This window comes from Micropterus salmoides, unplaced genomic scaffold, assembly GCF_014851395.1.
Source record: "Micropterus salmoides isolate LMB-PRFRI ecotype aquatic unplaced genomic scaffold, ASM1485139v1 Ms_hic_scaffold_2, whole genome shotgun sequence".
NCBI classification, from domain to species: Eukaryota; Metazoa; Chordata; class Actinopteri; order Centrarchiformes; family Centrarchidae; genus Micropterus; species Micropterus salmoides.
Genome location: NW_024041150.1, coordinates 38,978,209 through 39,000,290, shown reverse-complemented (window position 1 = coordinate 39,000,290; position 22,082 = coordinate 38,978,209). Strand labels below are relative to the sequence as shown.

At 38.8% G+C, this 22,082-nt stretch overlaps 1 protein-coding gene and 1 long non-coding RNA gene across 2 annotated transcripts; both read left to right on the top strand.

Moving 5' to 3' along the window:
* The first annotated feature begins 5,499 nt into the window (after nt 1–5,499).
* On the top strand, nt 5,500–18,447 carry LOC119912533 (butyrophilin subfamily 3 member A2-like). Its single transcript, XM_038731765.1, has 13 exons — nt 5,500–5,645; nt 6,232–6,319; nt 10,379–10,720; nt 11,602–11,889; nt 11,985–12,113; nt 12,502–12,677; nt 13,432–13,527; nt 13,989–14,072; nt 15,469–15,573; nt 16,009–16,092; nt 17,235–17,315; nt 17,698–17,754; nt 17,997–18,447. Exons 2-13 carry the CDS (start codon nt 6,241–6,243, stop codon nt 18,030–18,032), a joined length of 1,557 nt encoding a protein of 518 aa, XP_038587693.1. The 5' UTR covers nt 5,500–5,645; nt 6,232–6,240; the 3' UTR covers nt 18,033–18,447.
* Nucleotides 18,448–19,071: 624 nt separating this feature from the next.
* LOC119912523 lies at nt 19,072–20,829 on the top strand. Its single transcript, XR_005446176.1, has 2 exons — nt 19,072–19,771; nt 20,387–20,829. It is a non-coding gene; the product is annotated as an uncharacterized LOC119912523 (long non-coding RNA).
* Nucleotides 20,830–22,082: the final 1,253 nt, after the last annotated feature.

Below are 22,082 nucleotides of genomic sequence, written 5' to 3'. Positions count from 1 at the left end.
ATTGTTTTCAGGGTTATTTGAAACAGATCATTGTGACAGTGAGTCTTTATTGTGATTTAATGTGCTAGAGATATTGGCAAATATGTTTGACTCAAAACCCAGTCCAGTAAGGTAATGTTGTTCATGTGTGGATGAACACTGTGTGAGTACTACATGAGCATGTACCATAAGTTGTGTAGCTAGACATTAACCAAGTGAATCCAGAGATATTCTATATTCACCCCCTGTGTCCACTACTGACATGGAACTGAGTGTATTTATGGTTCTCAAACTTTTTCACATTAAGGAAGGACCCCTAAACTGTCTCAGGGTTTCCCATTTGATAGGATTTAATGTGGTTTATCATGACGACCTTAATAATGTTGTTACCATGTTGTTCTGAAATAATTGAATAAATTGAAAATAATAGGAAGTTGGAAATGCATTTGCAGTTTCATACTAAATCTACTGCATGAGGAAGTTGCAGTTGGTAAAGCAGAGTTAAGATCACAGCCTATCACGTCCCTCGGGGTCTTTGCAGACAGGTAGCCGACCCTTCAGCGTCTTTTTAATAGTGTGGTGTTTTTAAATAGGCATAGCTGCTGATTGGGTAACATCTGTGACACACACCCACAAAACTGGAGGAAGGACACCTCGAAGCTGAAATCGTAGAAAACCGGTCAAAACGTTTTGAGGCTGAACACTTGACTTTCTCCCAGGCAGCTCGCAGCGGAACGGATTTAACTTTACCTTGAATAATTCTAGCCTAACAGTCGCAGGCTGAACAGACAGCAGGTAGGTCGAATTCCGAATATCATTTTACCTCTTCAGTATGCTTCGTGTAACATTTATTTCAGTAGACATTAATTCATATCTCATAATTTCAAAATGAATGAGCTTTTAGTAATTTGAACAGGACGCCTGCAAGTTTGTTGAGTCTTGGTCATCTTGTATGAATTATTACTGACATGGACTTTGTACAATGGAGGGGATTTGATAACTCTGTCAGCATTAAAACACTTTAATTTACTAAGAAACAGTATTTGCCACAAAGTTGTAACAGACAAAAGAAGCAAAAATAGATCATTCCACTGAATGGGTGCCATTTACATAAAATGTATAAATATGCATACAAATTAATTTAAAAATACTTTTTATTATTAAACAAAGTGCCCTGCACATTAATCTAATTGAAAATGCAAGATAAAGCAATTTAAACATTAATAAAATGATCTAGAACACTGAAAAATAGCATTTGTTACCGGTCCCCAGTCCCTCAAACTACACTCTACATTGTAATATCATAATTAAAATATTTGAGAGATCTAGTTTTGTGACTCCATATACCATCTATTCTTTACACATTATTTCTTCATAAATGTTTGTAATATTTTAGTTAAAATGCACATTTTACTTGTGTCCCCAATACATTTCCCCCCTCTAACAAAATTGGAACATTCCACAGGTCCCATGTTTAAGAGAAAGTTGCATCATCTGCATCTTCTGAAGGTCATGGGAATTTTATTTTCTTTATATTTAATTATATTGTAACTATGACGGAGCAGGTCAGTTACAATATTCATTCCAGTTACCTAAATTATTTCTTAGACTAAATTGTTTATTTTAAAAATAGAAATTTGTGGTGAATCACTAGAAAGTGCTCAGTGTCCTTGTTCTATTACCATGTACACCATGTCACTATATTTCATGTATTTGCTAATTATGTGCTAAAAAATCTGTCCTGTTACTCAAATACACTTTCTTCACCTCCTTAGGTTTTCCCCTAGTGTATTTGAATATTTCTGCATACTGGTAGCCAGTGCTCATTCCTGTGACCCTGTGCTTATTCCTGTTACTAAATTGTTTAGTTTTTTCATAAAAAAATAAGATAACCCACTATTTTTTTCTCTTATGATTGGTCAATCATTTATCCCAATTGTTTAATTATTATTATAATTAATTACATGATAAAAACATTGATAAACCTGAGGTTTCGGTCTCCTTCAAAACAAACAAAAAGGTGTTGCATGCATATAAATTACATTTTTAAATTGTCAGTTTTTGAACATGTAACCAACCATTTATTTAAAATAAACACTTTCTTTAGGTAAAAACAAAGGCATTATTTGACCTGCTTTTAAACATGGTTTCAAAATGACACATAAGTTTTGGACAGGACTGAGAAAAATGCAGCCATCTTCCGCTTAGAAACCTTGTAAAAGTTTAAATACAGTTGCCCGAGAGTGACCATTACATATTTTAAATAGTTTAACGTGTGTGTTATTAGATTCAGTCTTGAAAAAAAATAAAAAACTAAGCCAAATAGCACACATTCGGTGGAATAAAAGAACAATGTTTCTCTTTCAGTGTAACAGACTATAAACTCAATCCTGAGCAGACTTCAAAATAAAACAATTTCATTCATTTCAATTTGGGATTGAGCAATAAAATGAGTCAACAGACAAGAAAGGGGAAAATATGTATTTTTTGAAGTCTCAGAATTGTTTTCTGAAGTTCAAGAGACTGTCCAAAAAAATAATGTTTCCATGGTTTCTGTCCATTTTCCAAACTGCAGGATGTTTCACCAGATGGCTGGACTCTCCCTTCAATATCCGCTCAGAACCATCAGTTTTTGTCATTGTCCATCGTCTATCACACTTTTGTACAGATAAACTCACACACAAATACGATTGCAAATAAGAATTGGTATTTTTTTATCTGAAAGACTTCTCTGAAAATAAAGCCACATATCATATAGCAAGAAAAACACGTTTGAGCTGTGTGGAAGCATCATCCGCTTTAAAAGTTGTGCTGTCATTCTGTGGGAAACATTGTGTTTACAAACAATAATTGGGATTCATGTTGATAAATATGGGTATGCAGGAGGGTGATTGTAAGCAAACATTCTCAATATCATAACCCTTTCCATTATTTTGTGACTGGTAGGTCTACCCTATCTGCATTTTTGCTATCTTGATTATGAAGGACTGATACCTTTCACCGTGTTGTCCACCTTTAGATGGCCTGAATTAAATCATCCAGTGCTTAAAGTGGAAAAAAATAGGTGCCAGTACTCTCAAGTCAGTAATCAGTTTTTGGACAATGCACATTTGTTTCTTCTATATTTCAGTTGCATTGCATGTTTCCCTTTTGTGCATTGTTTGATTTGTTATTCAACATTTCTTGTTGCTGTTTTTCAGAAAACTTTTACCAAAAACCTTCAAAACATGATGGAGACATTCTGATTCTGACCTGTCCCCAGCGTCCCCAGTGTAAATGATACTTCAGTAAAAGTATGTAATTATTACAGAGAATCATTATCAAGGTAAAAGTAGCGTCGCGCTGACTCTTAGGCTATTAATAATTGTGAAAAAATGAACCGCTTTGTTTCCTTTAAAGATATATATTTGTTGTGGTTTCGGGCAGAACGGACCCAAACGCAACGCTTGTCAGTTTGGAAAAGAGGTTTATTGAGGGAAAAAAGGGAGAGACGGGAGGGGAAAAGGGGAAAGTTGGCCGCCGGGGGGCCGAGGAGCTGGCGGGGCTGGAGAGGTTCAAGTGAGGAGGCCGAGGCGAGAGGGGCGAGGAGCGCGGAGGGAAGCCGGGGGAACGCCGCGGAGGCGAGGCGAGAAGGCAGGTAGGCCAGACCAGCTGACTGACAAAACAGAAATGCGAGAGGAAGGACAAAGAAACAAAAGAACACAGGGCACTCACCGTCAGCCGGGCTGCCACCGCAACTTATATTTATATTATAATGTAAATTTATGAACAAAATTAAATTCCTTTGATCGCCTAAACTTCATTCACAAACTATACTATCCTGCACACTGAGGTTTCTTGTGTTTAGAGTCAGTTAGAAGTCAAACTCTCTGAAGGACTTTTTTGAACAAACTGTTATAAAACTCCATGTTAGAGAAATTCAAACAGACTTATTTGGGGTTTGGGAGGAGCTGCTTGAAACGTGTTGCCATCATTCACAAATAAAGAGCAGATATATTGTATTTATTCAGGTTTTAGAGCAAGTAATGTGTCGTTTATTTTAGACTAGTGAAACGTGATATTTTGAAAACATGAAGCAGAAACATCACTTTATTGAGTGTTGCTGGTGTAACAGATGAACAATCTAGCAATAAGTGAAACATGTTTAGTCTGAAAGCTCAAAAACTGACCTGTTAGAAAGACAAAGGATAAAATGAATTAAACTGTAAATCAAAATCTGAGCTAAGGTAACTCAGGAACCTTAAGTGTTTTTGCTGGATTGAATATTTATGTTAAAATGTTTTGTCCTTTACAGACTTACTTTATGTCACAGTTATCTTCTGGATGGAGTTTCCAGCTCAGTGATTTTATAAATCCTCAGACTTGATATTCTCTGTTTTTGTATGACTCACAGTTTGGTCGTGTCTGCTCTTTGATCTGATCCTTGTTTGAGTCTGTTTTCCTGTTTCTGTGTTTGATAGGGTTTGGTTTTGTATCAGCGTGCTCGTCCTGTTCCTGGTTTTGAACTTGTCTGTGCAGAATTGATTGTGCAGCCAAATTTTTTACTGAAATTACACAATATTTTTGTCTTATTTGTTTTTTTGAATATAACGTTTGTACAGACGTTTCATTAACTTGCTTTAATATAATAAACAATTACATAAGTTCAACAGTGACTCCGGCTGCAGGAAGTGGACATTAAGGACTCTGGATTTTATTTCAGGACCAGTCAAGACCATAACTTTGGGAATATCAATAAATTGCTTTTGCATTGTCTGATTTATTTGTTAACATCCAACTTTGATTGGATGTGAAAATAATTGCTTCAAATGCAACCAATAACCCTAATTTAAAATGTGTTGTTCCCGTTAATGACTGTCACCCCTCCCCGCGATGCTTAAGTTGATTTCAGCTCTTAGTGTTTGTATGTGTGTTTTAATGGGAAAGTGGATCTTTCAGATCAATTTGAGAAGTACCTATGATCTCGTTCCACATTTTAATGTGTCATGTAATGTGGGGAACTGGTCTTGGTCTCGACTGCTCTCAGACCCTAAAAGTCTTGGTCTTGTCTCGGGTCTCAATAGACTCTGGTCTTGGTCTTGACTTGGTCTCGGTTTGGGCGGTATTGACTACAACACTAGTGTGTGTATATATATATTGATTAGCCTAGTTCACACTACACGATTTTTAGCTAGATTAGGTGGTTTATTAGAGGCTGTTTGTACGTGCGTGCATTAGCAGGACGGCCGTGGTGGATTATACTGTAGACTGTTCTAGTGGGCCGGTCTGGATCACAGTCCAGGGCCATTTTTTACTCCCAGTCCAACATGGAAGTTGGAAATGCATTTGCAATTTCAAACTAAATCTACTGCATGAGCAAGTTGCAGTTGGTAAACCAGAGTGAAGATCCCAGTCTACCCTCGGTGTCTTTGCAGACAGGAAACAATCCTTCATACTTGTCACTGCTGATTGGGTAACAGCTGACACTCGCTGCAAAGGCAAGCAAGGAAATATGTCGTTCAACCAGGCGTCACCTGAAACCCCATCAAACCGGTCCAAAACTTTTGAGATTAAATGTGCCCATGACTTTCTCTAAGGCTGGAGGGGCGTGACAGTGTCAGTTTTTAACTAACTTTACCTCGATTAATAATTTGGCTTAACAGTCGCAGTCGGTGAACCAACAACAGGTACGTCAAATTCTGAATGTGTCATTTTAAATAATTAATATCAAGTCATGTCAAAATGGATCAGCTTTAGAGCTTTTAGTCATTTGAACAGGACGCCTGAGAGTTTGACAGCAACCTGTCAGATAGACCTGTCATTTTAGATTAATTATTAGCCCACTGGCACTTTGTACAATGAAAAGGTTTTTAATGAAACGAGTGAGATTCAGACCTTTTTTAAAATTTGCTACGGTGCAGTCTTTGCCACAACAAAAGTTAAACTATTTCTACTACACAGATTTTTCTGTCTGTGTTGACAAAGCGAAAGTAAAAGTCACCACATGTTTCATTATAGTACTGTCGTTGAAGTTCAGTGAAGTCTGTAAGGCTTTGTTTAAATTCAAACAGAGAACATAATATTTTATATATAGCCTATATATGTGTGTTTGTGTGTATGTAAACATGTAACTAATTAGTAATTCATTTAATTTTTTTTATTAGAACTACTGTATAAGCAACATAAGCAGAACATATCAAATCACACGAGTTCAAGAGAGTCTTTTCCACACAATAATGTTTCCATGGTTTCTGTCCATTTTCCAAACTGCAGGATCACCAGATGGCTGGACTGTCTCTTCAATATCCACTCAGAACAATCAGTTTTTTCATCGTCCATCTTCTATCACACTTCTGTACAGGTAGACTTACACACTAAAATAACTTTCATTTTTGGTTCACAGCTGGTTTCTGCTGACCAGCTAATGATAAATAAACTACCGTAATACTTGATACCTTACTTGATGTACTTTGGACAACTGCGCCGATACAGGTGGATGTATTTTAAATAAAGGGTGTATAACCTACAAGTAAGGAAAGATGATTCCTGCTTCGTTTTGAAAGAGCTGGATCCATCCATACCGGTTGAAATGGGCATTACCCATTCTGATAGTAGGCTACTGTTCACTAGGCATTGTTACAGTATAGGCCAAACTTAAAAAGTTCTTGAGGTGAGCTGGTAGGCTACTCACCGGTACCGACCTGTGCTTTTTACTTGCGCACAGCTGGTATTTCTTACAAGACCCACCTTATACTCTGTCTTGTTGACCTAGCTGAGGAGTGGATCTTTTGCTGCCTTCCAGCGCTGTGAGAGTGAAATACAGCTGTTGTGTTTATGAACATGTGTTCATATATGCGTGTGCAACAAATGAATCTCAGCTTGCAGCAGCAACCTCTGTGGGAACCAGTCCACACCCATTTTTAGTATCCAAGACAATGATTATCTAGTCTCTTTGTCAAGATCATCAGAATCAGAATCAGCTCTATTGCCAGGTGTGTCTACACATACAAGGAATTTGACTCTGGATTGTACAATGCTCACGATGCATACTTATACAATAAGACAATAATAGTCAAACACAGGCTAGTACAGAGAACATATATATACACACTATGAACAAAACAGACACATCGAGACAATAGTGCAATGAGCAGAGTGCAAAAGATGCAGGAGAAAATCATTAATTATTATTACCATTATTGTTATTATTAAGTACATGTCAGAGGTGGTTGTAATATACAGGTGCACATACACATACAAGCATACATGTACACAGTGTGATGAGTGCAAAAGATGCTGGAATAAATAAGTATTATCTGCAAGGGATATGTACATGAGGTAGGTGGATTTGGTATACAGTATGTACAATATTATTTATTGAGGATCTAGCACAACAGGCAGAAGAAGAAGCAGGAAAGACCAACCTGAAAGACCTATACCTAACTTTAAGAAAGCTCACAGGCAAATTCAGACACGCACAGGCACACGTTAAAAACTCACAGGGTGTACTCCTCATAACCAAGGAAGATCAGGTGAAGAGATGGTCTGAACACTTCAGAGACCTGCTCAACAGGCAGCAACCTCTACTGACAGCAATAGCTCCAAACCCACTGGAGATTAACTGCAACCCCCCCACCAAGATGGAAATTAGAAAAGCCATTAAAATAAATAGAATGGAATTTGCCTGTTTATGTGAATTTCATAGATTTTGAAAAAGCCTTTGACTGTGTAGACAGGGAAAGTCTGTGGAAACTGATGGCTCATTATGGGATCCCAGAAAAGCTCATTAACATCATAAGGAGCACATACCAAGGGACGAGATGTCAAGTCCTCCATGAAGGATGTATATCGGAGACATTTGAGGTCCTGACTGGTGTGTGGAAACAGCTGGTCTGCTTGGTCTCAAAATAAACTCATCAAAAATTAAAGTATTGCGTATCAACAGCAAGAACAGCACATCCATAACCATGGATTAAAATGCACTAGAGGATGTAAACAACTACACATACCTCGGTAGCACGGAGGACGATGTCCAAGCCAGGATCGGAAAAGCAAGGACAACTTTCAACATGCTAAACAATATTTGGAAGGCAAAAAACCTGTCACTCAAGACCAAACTGCAAAACTTCAACTCAAACATAAAAACCACTCTACTTTATGGCTCTGAAACCTGGAGAATTACCACCACTATACTTAATAAGCTGCAGACCTTCACCAACTGGCCTCAGACGCCTTCTAGGAATATACTGGCCCAACATCATCTCTAACGCCAACATGTGGGAACTCACCAAACAAGACCCAATAGAAATGCAAGTTCGGAGGAGGAAATGGAAGTGGATAGGGCACACACTCAGGAGAAATAAATAAATCACTAAACAGGCACTGACATGGAACCCACAGGGCAGGAGGAAGAGAGGCAGACCGAGAACCACCTGGAAAAGAACCACAGAACAGGAGATGAAGAAAGAAGGGCTGACGTGGCAACATCTGGAGAGGAGGGCGCAAGACCGGAGAGGATGGAAGAGCTTCGTCGATGGCCTATGTTCCTATGGGAATTTAAAGGCTTAACTAACTAACTAACCATATACAATATGAACAGTATGAACAGCTCTGAAATTGTATGTTAGGCAGGATTCACAAACAACACTCAGAAAATGCAGAGATGCAAGGAATTTGGCCAGAGCAACTGAAGCACGGGAGGTAAACTGACGAACTGGCGAAGAGTGGGAGCTGAACCGAGGTAATTGACTGCATGGGTTGATTACTGGATGAGCCAGGATTATTGCACAGGAATTGTTCCTGACACTGTGAGTCAGAAATCAGCTGTTCATCAGTGTGATGGCTTGTGGGAAGAAACTGTTCCTGAGTCTGTTGGTTTTGGCGTACAGAGCTCTGTAGCACCTACCAGAGGGGAGGAGCTGGAACAGGTTGTGTTCGGGGTGAGATGGATCTGCAGTGATGTTTCCTGCCCGTTTCCTGACTCTGGAAAGTCCTGAATGGAGGGCAGGTTGGCACCGATGATCTTTTCTGCAGTGCTGACTGATTATAGCTGTGGACTAATGCAAAATAGAAACCGATGGACTGACATTGAGTCATAGTTTGTTTATTTTCATTCATCCACCTACTGAATATACAAATGAACAAAATGCTGTTTCTGGTGGTCCAGTGTGCTAAAAACAAAGTCACAACAGTCTCATTCAACTAACAAGACAAGACACTATTAAAACAAAAATTAGAGATGGCATTTGTTTAATGCTGCAGTCCTACATTCATTAAATTATTAAACCAAGCAGCCACCATCACCAATGTAAACACGCGGCCCTCTGTCATCTCGCTGGAGGCTTGCGCTGTGACAGAAAATGGTGCTTCGGGACACTGATGATGCAGGTCTGTGTACAGATGTCAGCTTAACCGTCTTCAATTTCTCATTGTTTGGAGTCCCATATCCTCCAGACGGATATTTACCAAGCTGGGCCAGCATGGCTCTATCCCAGCCCCCACCGTAGTGCCTGGTCCTTTTGATGAGGTACATAAATGTGCCTATTGAGCAGTAGTACTATATCAACAAAGGAAATGCTTGGTTCAGATAAAATTTAATAAGCTGATCCATGCTTGAGTGTTGCACTGAGAGAAGCCGACTGTACTGCTCAGAAAGAACAGAAGAAGAAAAGTGTTGCAAGGGAACGTAAAAGTAGTCCTCTTGTGAGCCTTCGGAGCCACCGTAAATATGAGCCCCTCAACAGTGTAAACACACTATTTACTATCCATCCATCCATCCATCCATCTTCATCCGCTTATCGTCGCAGGGGGAGCAGCTCCAGCAGGGAACCTCAAACTTCTCTCTCCCGAGCCACATTAACAAACTTTGACTGGGGGATCCCGAGGCGGACCCAAGCCAGTGTGGAGATATAATCTCTCCACCTAGTCCTGGGTCTTCCCCGAGGCCTCCTCCCAGCTGGACGTGCCTGGAACACCTCCCTAGGGAGGCTTCCGGGAGGCATCCTCCCTGATGCCCAAACCACCTCAACTGGCTCCTTTCAATGCAAAGGAGCAGCGGCTCTACTCTGAGCTCCTCGCGGATGGCCGAGCTTCTCACCCTAGACACCAGCCACCCGCCTGAGGAAACCCATTTTGGCCGCTTGTACCCGCGATCTCGTTCTTTCGGTCATGACCCAGCCTTCATGACCATAGGTGAAGGTAGAAGCGAAAATCGACCGGTAGATCGAGAGCTTTGCCTTATGGCTCAGCTCTCTTTTCGCCAACTATTTACTTTAAAAATGTAAAAATAAATATCACAATATCTGTCAAAATGTACCCACTGTCATTTTTTTGGTATATGGTTCAGATTTACTTTATAAAGCTGAACTAATTAAACTATTTTTTCTGCAAGAGCTTATAACAATATTTTGTTTCCTTCCAGGTCACTCTCAGTTAATTGGTTCTCCTCGGCCAATAGTGGCAAAAGTTGGCGATGACGTCATCTTGCCATTTCATCTGCAGCCTGCAGTGGATGTTGCTGCCAAGACTTTTGAGTGGGCAAGACCAGACCTGAACCCCAGATTTGTTTATGTGTGGCGTGCTGGTCAGGACATTGTAAAAATAAAAAATCCTTCCTACAAAGGAAGAACAACTCTGTTCACTGATGAACTGAAGCACGGAAACATTTCACTGAAACTCTCCAAAGTGAAACTTTCTGATGAGGGGAGATACAAATGTTACATTCCAGATATGAACACAGACGCCTCCGTTGAGCTTGTTGTTGGTGAGTAGATACATGATGTATGTGTAGTGCAGTTTGGTGTGTAGTCTGTGCAGCGGATCCAGTGAATAACTGAGGGATCAAAACAGCTTTCAGCCATTCATGTTGGGACATGGACAGTTCAGCTACAGCCATCAAACACCAGTTTAACGGTTACATGTTTACAGAACAGCTAAATTGCACATGTTCTGGCAGGAAATATTTCCCTGTTTCTTAAGGTAGTTTATATAAATATAATACATACAGTCATAAAATAGACACAATGTGATGTGACTAACTTTATGAAAGACTTTCAAATAGATGTTAGCTGATCCTTCATTAAGCCCTGCACCCCAATCTTACAGCTGTCAGGCTTTAGATCTACTGTCATAGAGTATTGATGTGGTTTACAAGAATGGTGGAAGCAGATTTATTTTTCAAAATAAATATGTGAAACAACTTGTCCTTAATTATTCTTTTTTTTATTATTTACATCAAAGATTTAAAGAACTGTTGTGCCTGGCCAGATCTCACAGTTCGCCTCCAAAATCTTGACACATAGTGACTCTCACTACAACCCCATTTACAGTGGGACATTAAGCTAAACGCAACCATCAGAATGTAACAAGAGGAATGAGGTTCATCTTCACAATGTCAATACTAACATGCTGACGTTTAGCATGGTTTATATTTGACCTTGTTGTAGTTTAATGTGTTAACATGTTAACATTTGATCATTTGGACCAAACAAAGTGAGGCTGGAATCTCATTAGTTTTGTAAATATTTACCAAAGTATTGGACACAATGAAATGTTGTAGATTTACATTTATACATCTTTTAAATTATTAATGCAGTCTTTGTAAATCTGAACTGTATTTTAATTGTTCCTCTTGCTCAACATCAGGGGCCGTCTCCTCACCTGTCATCAGTTTAGCAGGGATTGACAGACACAAAGGGGGAGTGGTGTTACAGTGTGAGTCTGCAGGCTGGTATCCAGAGCCTGAGGTGTTTTGGCTGGACGGTGAGGGAAACCTCCTCTCTGCTGGACCTACAGAGACAGTCAGAGGTCCTGATGACCTCTATACTGTCAGCAGCAGAGTGACTGTGGAGAAGAGACACAGCAACAGCTTCACCTGTAGAGTCCAACAGAAGGACATCAACCAGACCAGAGACACTCACATCCAGGTTCCAGGTAGAAATGATTGATGATGTGATCAATGTTTTAGTTTCAAATAGCTGAAGTCTAGTGTTCTATAAACCATGTTATTTTGTGTTTTATCGTTTCAGATGATTTCTTTGAGGTCCAGTCCAGTTTGTCCCCCATCACGGTTGGATTGGCTGTTTGTTTGGTTGCTTGCATCATGATCATTTTGTTACTTATCTTTTCTGTGTGGAAATGGAGACAGAACATAATCAGTGAGTACCAAATTATTTGCAGATTAATGGGACATATTGATATGATTTGTGGGTGGCAATGGAGCAGTGGATAAGACACATGCCTTTGGTGTGAGAAACCCTGGTTTGATTCACCATTGAGTCCCTGAACAAGACACTTGACCCGTCCTTGCTCTAGAGGTGTGCGACCTCTGTCGTATATAGCGATTGAATGTCGCTTTGCATAAATGTAGTTGTGTAAATTTAATTTGATCAAAATATCAGTAGTTTTTAAATGTGGTGTTTTTTCTATTTAATTTCCAGTCAGTCAAATTGTCAGGTGTCTTATTTTAGACTCAAATGTCTCATATGCTGTGATGCAAGAACATGTCTTTAATACTTTAATTCTACTGCCTGTATTTTCACACAGACTGCAAGAGAAGCCACAGGGATGAAACTGATGAAGGAGAACAGAATGACCGCTTTAAAAGTAACAAAACTGAAGTTCAGGTTAACACTGAAGCAGAAAGAGAGCAGCTCATGACAGATGAAACAGTGCCAACGAAGGATTTGAAGAACAGAAAAGGGGAAAGGGAGAAAACACATGTAAATTCACAACTTATTTCTGCTGCCCCTCAGTGGCTAAAGATGCAAAAGAGCAGTGACTTGGCTCCATCCAACTGGAAAATTGCTGCTTAAATCTCACAGTTGCTGTTTTATTTTATCTGGTCAGAGGGAAGAGAACAGAAAAAGTGTGCTTAAATACTTTGTTTGCTAAAATCAGGTGTTTTTGAGGCAAAGTCTTTGTTCCTGAACAGAGTTATTAAACTTCAATAATTGTAGTATTTGATGAACAAATAATTCTTGTTGAATTAATTCAACAATCTGTTCATTTGCACAATTTTATTTGCCAGTTTATGCTGTTGTGGTACTCCCCTCCCTTCCCTGACTAATGTAGCCTATTCATCTCTTATTGTTCTAATACCACCTTCCTAATAGTGCATTTTCAGGTTCTCTATATGTTCTCTATTTATATAAACATGTGTTTGCCACACACAGTAAATCTAATACAGAAATGAAGACAGCATAACATCACAACAGACATGATCTTTCTTAAACTGACCAGAATACTCATATAAATATGCAAAGTTACTTTAAACTGTATTCAGCTTCATCTTCAGCACAACAGAGCCTGCAGGGAAACAGGGCCCAGGTCAAAACAATGGTCCTTGAAGTAGACTTGATTTTCTTTCTGTCTTATTCTTCATTATAAATCAAATTTCCCACATGTCTAAAGAAAGAGAACATATCCACATATACGCTCTAATCTTGTCTTTCTTCATCTTTGCTCTTCCCCCAGCCTGAAGAAAAACTAGCTGAAACTGAAAAGCAGCTCCAGGATGAGAAGAGGAGGAGGGAGGAAGCTGAAAAACAAAGGGAGAGCATACAGAAAGAGGTTTTTCCTTTCACTTTAATCTCTCTCTATTTATCTAAACATCTTCCCTCTATATCTTCTTCTAAGACTATTGTCTTATTGATGAATGGAAACATCTCCACTGACTTCTGCTTTCAGTTTTCTCATTAAATCTGTCTCACAGATACACTCCATTCTTCTGTTGGAGCTTCCTCTGTTTCATATTAATGAAAAATATCCAGGGACCAGTAACTTTACCATGGGAATGAAGAAAAACACTTGAGGCAGAAAGACTGTCTGGTCATTAATCAGTTTTCTCCACTGACTTACAGTCAAAGACAGAACTGTGACTTTGTTAATCTAAAGGTAGAAAACTGCTGCTTTAAAAATGCTGCACAAGTCACATGGAGTAAATTTCTGTCACGTCTTATTGTTTCTAACTCACATACTTTAATAAGAAAAAAATGTCTCTCATCTTCAGTGTTTATCTTCTCTCTCTTCAGGTCGAGAAGCTCAAAGAGGAGAAGCAGAGGAGTGAGGACGAAAAGAAGCAGCTACAAAAGCAGCTGGCGACCAAGACAAAAGAGGTTCATCTGTCATTGATATTGATTTGTTTCCACAAACCTATTTGTTTGTTTTTAGTTTGAAATCATACAGTTTATTTTTATTTTATTTTATCTGGTAAGAGGGAAGAGAACAGAAAAAGTGTGCTTAAATACTTTGTTTGCTAAAATCAGGTGTGTTTGAGGCGAAGTCTTTGTTCCTGAACCGAGTTATTAAACTTCAATAATTGTAGTATTTGATGAACAAATAATTCTTGTTGAATTAGTTCAACATTCTGTTCATTTGCACAATTTTATTTGCCAGTTTATGCTGTTGTGGTACTCCCCTCCCTTCTCTGACTAATGTAGCCTATTCATCTCTTATTGTTCTAATACCACCTTCCTAATAGTGCATTTTCAGGTTTACTATTTGTTCTCTATTTATATAAACATGTGTTTGCCACACACAGTAAATCTAATACAGAAATGAAGACAGCATAACATCACAACAGACATGATCTTTCTTAAACTGACCAGAATACTCATATAAATATGCAAAGTTACTTTAAACTGTATTCAGCTTCATCTTCAGCACAACAGAGCCTGCAGGGGAAAAGGGCCCAGGTCAAAACAACACCTTAATCTCTATGTATTTATCTAAACATCTTCCCTCTATATCTTCTTCTAAGACGATAGATTGATGGATGGAAACATCTCCACTGACTTCTGCTTTCAGTTTTCTCATTAAATCTGTCTCACAGATACACTTCTTTCTTCTTCTAATTGCTCATAATAAACCTCATGAGACAAGACGTGTGAGGGCGGTTTTGCTGGGGAGATGGGGACTGGACGCAAACACAGATGAAACAGACTTTTAATGCAAAGCTGAGCTGACATGCATGAGGATGGCAGGTCTGGGGAGGTTAGAGAAAGAATATGTTCTGATAGAGAGAGTAATGCAGAGGGCTGGGGAGGCGAGTGTGGCTGAAGAGACGGACAGGGGAGGAAACTCAGACAAGATGTGAAGCTTTTTAATCCACCACATGTATAAAGTAGCTTCTGATTATTTCAGGCTTATTCTTCACAACACTGATATGTTTATGTTTTCAGTTACCAGTAACTTTATTTATACCAATCGAACAGAACATACTAGTCTCCCTGAACAACTGACAGGTGTTCCTGAAAAATGTACATCAAGACAGTTTAAATATGTGCATGGCAACAGTTTGCTTCAAAAAAAAATATTACTCATCATGTTTTTGTTCACCTCTCTACTTCCTCGCAGAATGATGAAAAGTTTCATGTTGAGCAGCAGAGGTTTCTTTCACCTTAATCTTTCAGTTTCTGTTGAGATGTCTCCAGATTTGCTCATGTTAACGGTCAGACTGTCGCTTCCTGCAATAAAACACTACTGATTAATCAACATCTGTCTGTCTGTTAGAATGAGAACATCAAAGAGGCAGCTGACAGGAACAAAGAGGAGCTGAAGGAAACTCAAGAAAAGTTGGAAAAAAGGAATGCTGAGAACAGGGATCTGAAGAAAGAAGTACATACACACACAAAATCCCTGTCTGTACATGTGATGTTTCATTGATCACTGCTGAGGTGTTGATTCTGTTAAACTGAATGCTGAGTCAGCAGCAGCAGGAGTACACAGTCACAGTGTCTGATATTTGGGTGTTGGAGCTTCCTCTGTTTCATATTAATGAAAAATATCCAGGGACCAGTAACTTTACCATGGGAATGAAGAAAAACACTTGAGGCAGAAAGACTGTCTGGTCATTAATCAGTTTTCTCCACTGACTTACAGTCAAAGACAGAACTGTGACTTTGTTAATCTAAAGGTAGAAAACTGCTGCTTTAAAAATGCTGCACAAGTCACATGGAGTAAATTTCTGTCACGTCTTATTGTTTCTAACTCACATACTTTAATAAGAAAAAAATGTCTCTCATCTTCAGTGTTTATCTTCTCTCTCTTCAGGTCGAGAAGCTCAAAGAGGAGAAGCAGAGGAGTGAGGACGAAAAGAAGCAGCTACAAAAGCAGCTGGCGACCAAGACAAAAGAGGTTCATCTGTCATTGATATTGATTTGTTTCCACAAACCTATTTGTTTGTTTTTAGTTTGAAATCATACAGTTTATTTTTATTTTATTTTATCTGGTAAGAGGGAAGAGAACAGAAAAAGTGTGCTTAAATACTTTGTTTGCTAAAATCAGGTGTGTTTGAGGCGAAGTCTTTGTTCCTGAACCGAGTTATTAAACTTCAATAATTGTAGTATTTGATGAACAAATAATTCTTGTTGAATTAGTTCAACATTCTGTTCATTTGCACAATTTTATTTGCCAGTTTATGCTGTTGTGGTACTCCCCTCCTTTCCCTGTCTAATGTAGCCTATTCATCTCTTATTGTTCTAATACCACCTTCCTAATAGTGCATTTTCAGGTTCTCTATATGTTCTCTATTTATATAAACATGTGTTTGCCACACACAGTAAATCTAATACAGAAATGAAGACAGCATAACATCACAACAGACATGATCTTTCTTAAACTGAACTGAATACATTGCCGAGTATAAAGCCTTTCTTTCTGTCAGTTACACTTTGTGATGTATAGAAATATATATCATGGATTACAGGCAATTAAATATGCACAACAGAGCCTGCAGGGAAACAGGGCCCAGGTCAAAACAATGGTCCTTGAAGTAGACTTGATTTTCTTTCTGTCTTAGGCTTCATTATAAATCAAATTTCCCACATGTCTAAAGAAAGAGAACATTTCGCTCTAATCTAAAAAGGGTGGTGATGGTGCAATGGGTAAGATGCCTGCCTTTGGTGTGAGAGACCTGGGTTCAATCTCCCTCTGTGACCCATCCACCATTGTGCCCCTTAGCAAGACATTTAACCCCTAGTTGCTTCAGAGGCGTGCAACCTCTGACATGTATAGCAATTGTGGATAAAAGCGTCAGATAAATGTAATCTTGTCTTTCTTCATCTTTGCTCTTCCCCCAGCCTGAAGAAAAACTAGAACTAGGACAGGGGAGGAAACTCAGACAAGATGTGAAAACTGCTGTTTTCTGTAACATGAAAAGTTAAAAATGCTGCACAATTCAGACAATGGAGTACCTACCATGTCTTAATGTTTATTCTCACACCTTCAATTAGAGAAAATGTCTCTCATCTTCTGTTTTTTATCATCTCTCTCCTCAGGTCGAGAAGCTCAAAGAGGAGAAGCAGAGGAGTGAGGACGACAAGAAGCAGCTGCAGAAGGAGCTGGAGACAAAGACAAAGGTTCATCTTTCATTGATACAGATTTTTTTTCCCCACCCACATATTTGTTTGTTTTAATTCTCACAATTATGGCTTTATTTTATCTTAAGCTTATTCAATGTATAACAGCAGAAACCACTCTAAGATTTTGGCTTTACTTCCTCATTGTTTGATCCCACAGACACCCTCTGTTGTGTGTATAAATTAACAGTTTTAAAATCAACCACTTTCTTTCCTTCCATTCTTTTTTCTTATGACCTCAAAACATAAAGAACTGTATTCCAGTAGTAACCATTTGATGAAGGTGGCAAAACCAAATCAAATATATATAAATAGTCCTTTGTCATTCTTGATGAAAAATTCATGAAATAAAAAGTCTCTATCTCTCCTCTCCCTGTTGAAGGAGCAGCCTCACCATGAGCAGAAGATAGCAGAGGAAGCTGAGAAAAACCTGGAGGAGGTTAGTCTTTTCACCCAAATCAATCTTTTTTTATCTTCTCTATGTGACACTGATTTGTTACTGAGACCAAGCTGATCAAACTAGCCATGAGAGCAAATCTGAGACACTGATTGACCATTTGTGAGACTGATCAGACCCAAGTGTCACACACACACACACACACACACACACACACGTAGTACATACAATGCTTAGTTAGTTAGTCTTGAATGACTAAACTGTGTGTGTTGTCTCCCTCTCAGCGCGATAACACCAGTACTGCCAATCAAGGACCATGAGGAAAGGTTACTGTCCATCACACCAAAATGCTGATCAGTAAATAATGCTGTAACATTAAACATCAGGAACAGCACGACTCAGATCTTCCTGTAAAAACACATGTTGTAGTGACGTCCAGTGAACACGAGATCACATCACATCCTGATCTGAAATCAACAAAATGAGACTTTTTTTATTAATGTTGAATCAAATCTTGTTACATTTTTGTTTTTCTGGTATTTTCAACAATTCAGAACACTTTTTGTCTGAAAGTTCTGAACTCAAGACAAAGACTAAAATAATTTAAACTCTAAACCAAAGTGTGAGTTTATGTAACTCTGAAACCTTTTTATTTATTTTTGCTGAATTGAAAATGTATATTAAAAAGTAGATTTTTTTTGTTATCCTTTGTCGTGTTGTTATTCAGTGTTTTATGTCAATTTAAGATTCTCCGTTCCATGTTTGTGTAATAAAGAGATAAAATGCCATAAATTCAAATATGCTTTTTTCAGATAAAACTTTTTATTATATATAAATATACAAATTTGAATTTATGTGTGATGTTGAGTGATGTTTGTACATCTCTTGACATTTTGCTAGATTATTTGTGCTATAGGATATGTAAATAACTGAATCTCTTCTCCTCTAACAAGTGATTAAAGGGAGAGGGATTTTTTAAATGGGGCTGTGTGAGGAGCTTATCCATAGTCGGTCAGCGTTTCCCCAGTTTGAAGAAGTATAGAGTTGTACCAGCGTGGAAGCTAAGCAATACACTGCTGTGGACAGAGTCAGCAGCAAAATGTATTTTAGCCTCTTAATATTTTAAAGGTCGCCACTCCCCTCCTCCTGTGTAGGATAGCTATGGTGGCCGATGTAGGACAAAAGATGTCATCGTCTGAGATAGAGAGAGGCCAGTCAATAAATGGGATTTCTTTTGATGGATATATTAAGACTTGTATTTACTTGTAACCACATGTTATTGTGAATATTATTGTTACTTGTTCAACAAATAACAGCAACATCAAGAAATGTGCTACATGATGTTGCAGCCTCCTGTAATACATAATTTTACCGTATTATAATCATGCATTTTGCTACATCTTGGAAGGGTTGGCTCATACAAACTGTATTGTATGAAACATAGGGCTACTAAAACCATGTGTTGTTTAGAGGTCTGTGTAGGAGCCATTTATGTTTATTGTTGGTATGATATTTTATTTTTGTTTAGATTTATTTATATTAGTATTTTGGACACTGGGTGGCAGTGATTAGATGCACATGGGTGTATATAGAGGGCATAGGTGACAGGAAGTGGGAGGCACAGGTAGGGGGAGCACAAACAGTTCTCACCAGACCACAAACCTCAACTGCAATAATCTCTCTGGAAAATCATCTTGTGTGTCTGCGTAAAAAACTTCACTCCTGCCTGTGCACGATGGCAAAGAGATTGGTAAAAGTAAAGCGAGGAAAAATTGCCATAACAGTGTAGTTCCATGTTGTCCCACCAGAGAGCGCAATACACTCCAGCGTTACGAACAGACTGTATGAGGATTAGTAGAGAGTGCCACGTGTTGTCCTCTCATCCCTTGCAGATCTCTTCCCGAAACGTCCTGGAAACGTGTGTAAACGCAACATAATGGTGTGAAACTTTGATTATATCCACGTACCTACACTGATAAGCTCCTTCATTAGTAGAGCATCAGCTGTGAGCACGAGAGGAGCAGCCTGTGTCGGGTTGTTGTTGCCGTTTGAAACTCCGGTGAGTTGAAGCATGTTTTTGCTAGCTTGTTGCTAAGCACAGTGAGCAGAAAAACACACTGTAAGGTTCAGATACTTAACGGAAAAACCAATCGGGGTTATAAGACTGTTGTGTAATGTTTCAGTGTACTTTAGTGCATATTGTATCATTGTATTTATGCTCTTAAAAGATCGTTAGCTAATAGCTAATGCTAGCTACGCGCTAATCGCTAAGCGCCAAGCTAATAGTTTATTATTTTACTCTTCAGATAACTTCAAGCTTTGGTTAGTTAGAAAATGTGTAGCTTGGTGGAAGTGTTTGAAGCTATAGTGCAATGCATACATTTTTGTTGGTATTAAAACATTAAGTTAATAGAGTTAAATACTAATGACACAATAATGATCTGTAGCCAACTACAGTGTCTGATTTGGTTTATTACGATGTACATGTTAAATTTGTTAGCACTGATAATTTAATTCAATTCATGTTAAAAAGTGCTAATATTAAAATACCTTAAAAGCAGTTAAGGAAAAGGGATGTTACATATAAATGTGGTGATAAATAATTAATTTGTCAATGTCAAAATACAAATTGTTGATATGTAGAAGTGTATGATATGTAGTGCTAAAATACCAGTTGCCATTACATGTGGTTATTTTGACTACCACGAGAGAAATAGACGAATCCGAGATGGCGAGCCCAGCCCAAAGAGACGGTGGATGGTTGTGAAAACGGTGTGGCCAACCGAGGGACCAGCCACCGAGGACGTCGGACTAACTTCGTTCAGACAGGATACAGATAAGAACACATTCATGCTATTAACTCTACCGGGGTGGTAGTAGTAGACTTTATACACACACACACACACACACACACAAAAGGACCAGGAACTGAACTCTGAACTCAGTTTCAAACTCCTCAATTTATAGGAGCATTGAGCTGAAGTGTCAGCTCACACAGACATTTTCTTTTATTACTGAAACAGCTGAATTTTTTTGTTTTATTTTCATTCTTAGTACATTACAGCGCTGTGTTTATTGTTTTCCTGAGGCAATAAAACTGTCGACTATTCAACTCGATACTAAGTATTTTGTGAGTCACTCAAGGCAGACCACACCCCAGACACCCTAGGTAGATGTTAGTTGCTCTATTCTGGTATTGGTTAGCACTAGGGAGTAAATGTAAATGAAGAACATCTCAAAAACTATCACATCTGGTGCAAGTGATGATCTTGGCCACTGACGGATAACATGGAAAATGTGTGTAACAGTGTCACTGTTTCTGCACCACGGTCCATTATAAACATCATGGAAGAAGCAAAACAAATGTGGGTGAGTCCTGCCCTCCTCTGGAGTAGATACCATTTTCTGTTTTCTGGTGCCTTTTAATTGGCATTATATCAACATAGTGTAACTGTAATTAAATGCTGCTACAAAGACTACATGATGCCTTTAAAATCAGCAGGTGAACAAGTGGTGAACATTCACTTCAATACCAGCTTGTTTAGGTACATTAGGTTATGTGAGCACGCAGCCAGACTCACCTTCTGCATATAAATGTGTTCCCATATGTACTTTGATACTGACTGTATGAATGAGAAAATTAAATGGTGTGTCAGACGGCTGCTTTACGCTCCGCAGGAGGGGAGGAGTCAGAGAGAAACTCAAGAGTTTGTTAAAGTAAACCTCCTCCTGTAAGTTGCCGGAGTTACTGATCAAGGGTTTATCTGATCTCGGACTCCGAAACAGAAAACCAAGTTTCCCTAATCTCAGACTTAACATACTCAGAGTTTTCATTAAATTTACATTTATTACATTTAGCACACACTTTTATCCAAAGCGACTTTCAATTGCTATACATGTCAAGAGGTTGCACGCCTCTGGAGCAACAAGGGGTTAAGTGTCTTGCTCGGGTGTCTTGTCCTCATTCATTCATTCAGTAATCCCGTTTTCTCAATCAGGGCCCTGAGCAGATGCCGAGATGCTTTGTTTACCTTGCTGTGTCGCAGGAGGGCAGCAGGCGTGAATAGTGAAAACACGTTATGGATTTTAATTCATACTCTGGACTCTTGATCATGCTGACCAGATGCAATATGTTTGTTCTGGCAGGTAAATGTCTCCACTACTGAATGTGTTTAAATCAGCAGTGTCACATATTCTGTCAGTGGGGGATGGTTGACATGGCTGACTGAACCTCGAGCGACAGCTGAAAGATCACAGGATGTTTGTTTTGCAGACAGAAATCTTTAGTGAAGAGCTTCTACACTCAGCATTAACATCACACAGAGTAAATGAGGTTTTATAGATGCTGCTTGGCTTCAATCAGACCTCAG

Bases quoted from the DNA above. Each gene is read 5' to 3' on its own strand.
- LOC119912533 (XM_038731765.1), top strand. From the start codon at position 6,241: ATGGCTGGACTGTCTCTTCAATATCCACTCAGAACAATCAGTTTTTTC. The intron at 12,114-12,501 runs GTGAGTACCAAA...ATTTTCACACAG, and splicing joins ATGGAGACAGAACATAATCA to ACTGCAAGAGAAGCCACAGG. The intron at 14,073-15,468 runs GTTCATCTGTCA...TCTGTCTGTTAG, and splicing joins TGGCGACCAAGACAAAAGAG to AATGAGAACATCAAAGAGGC.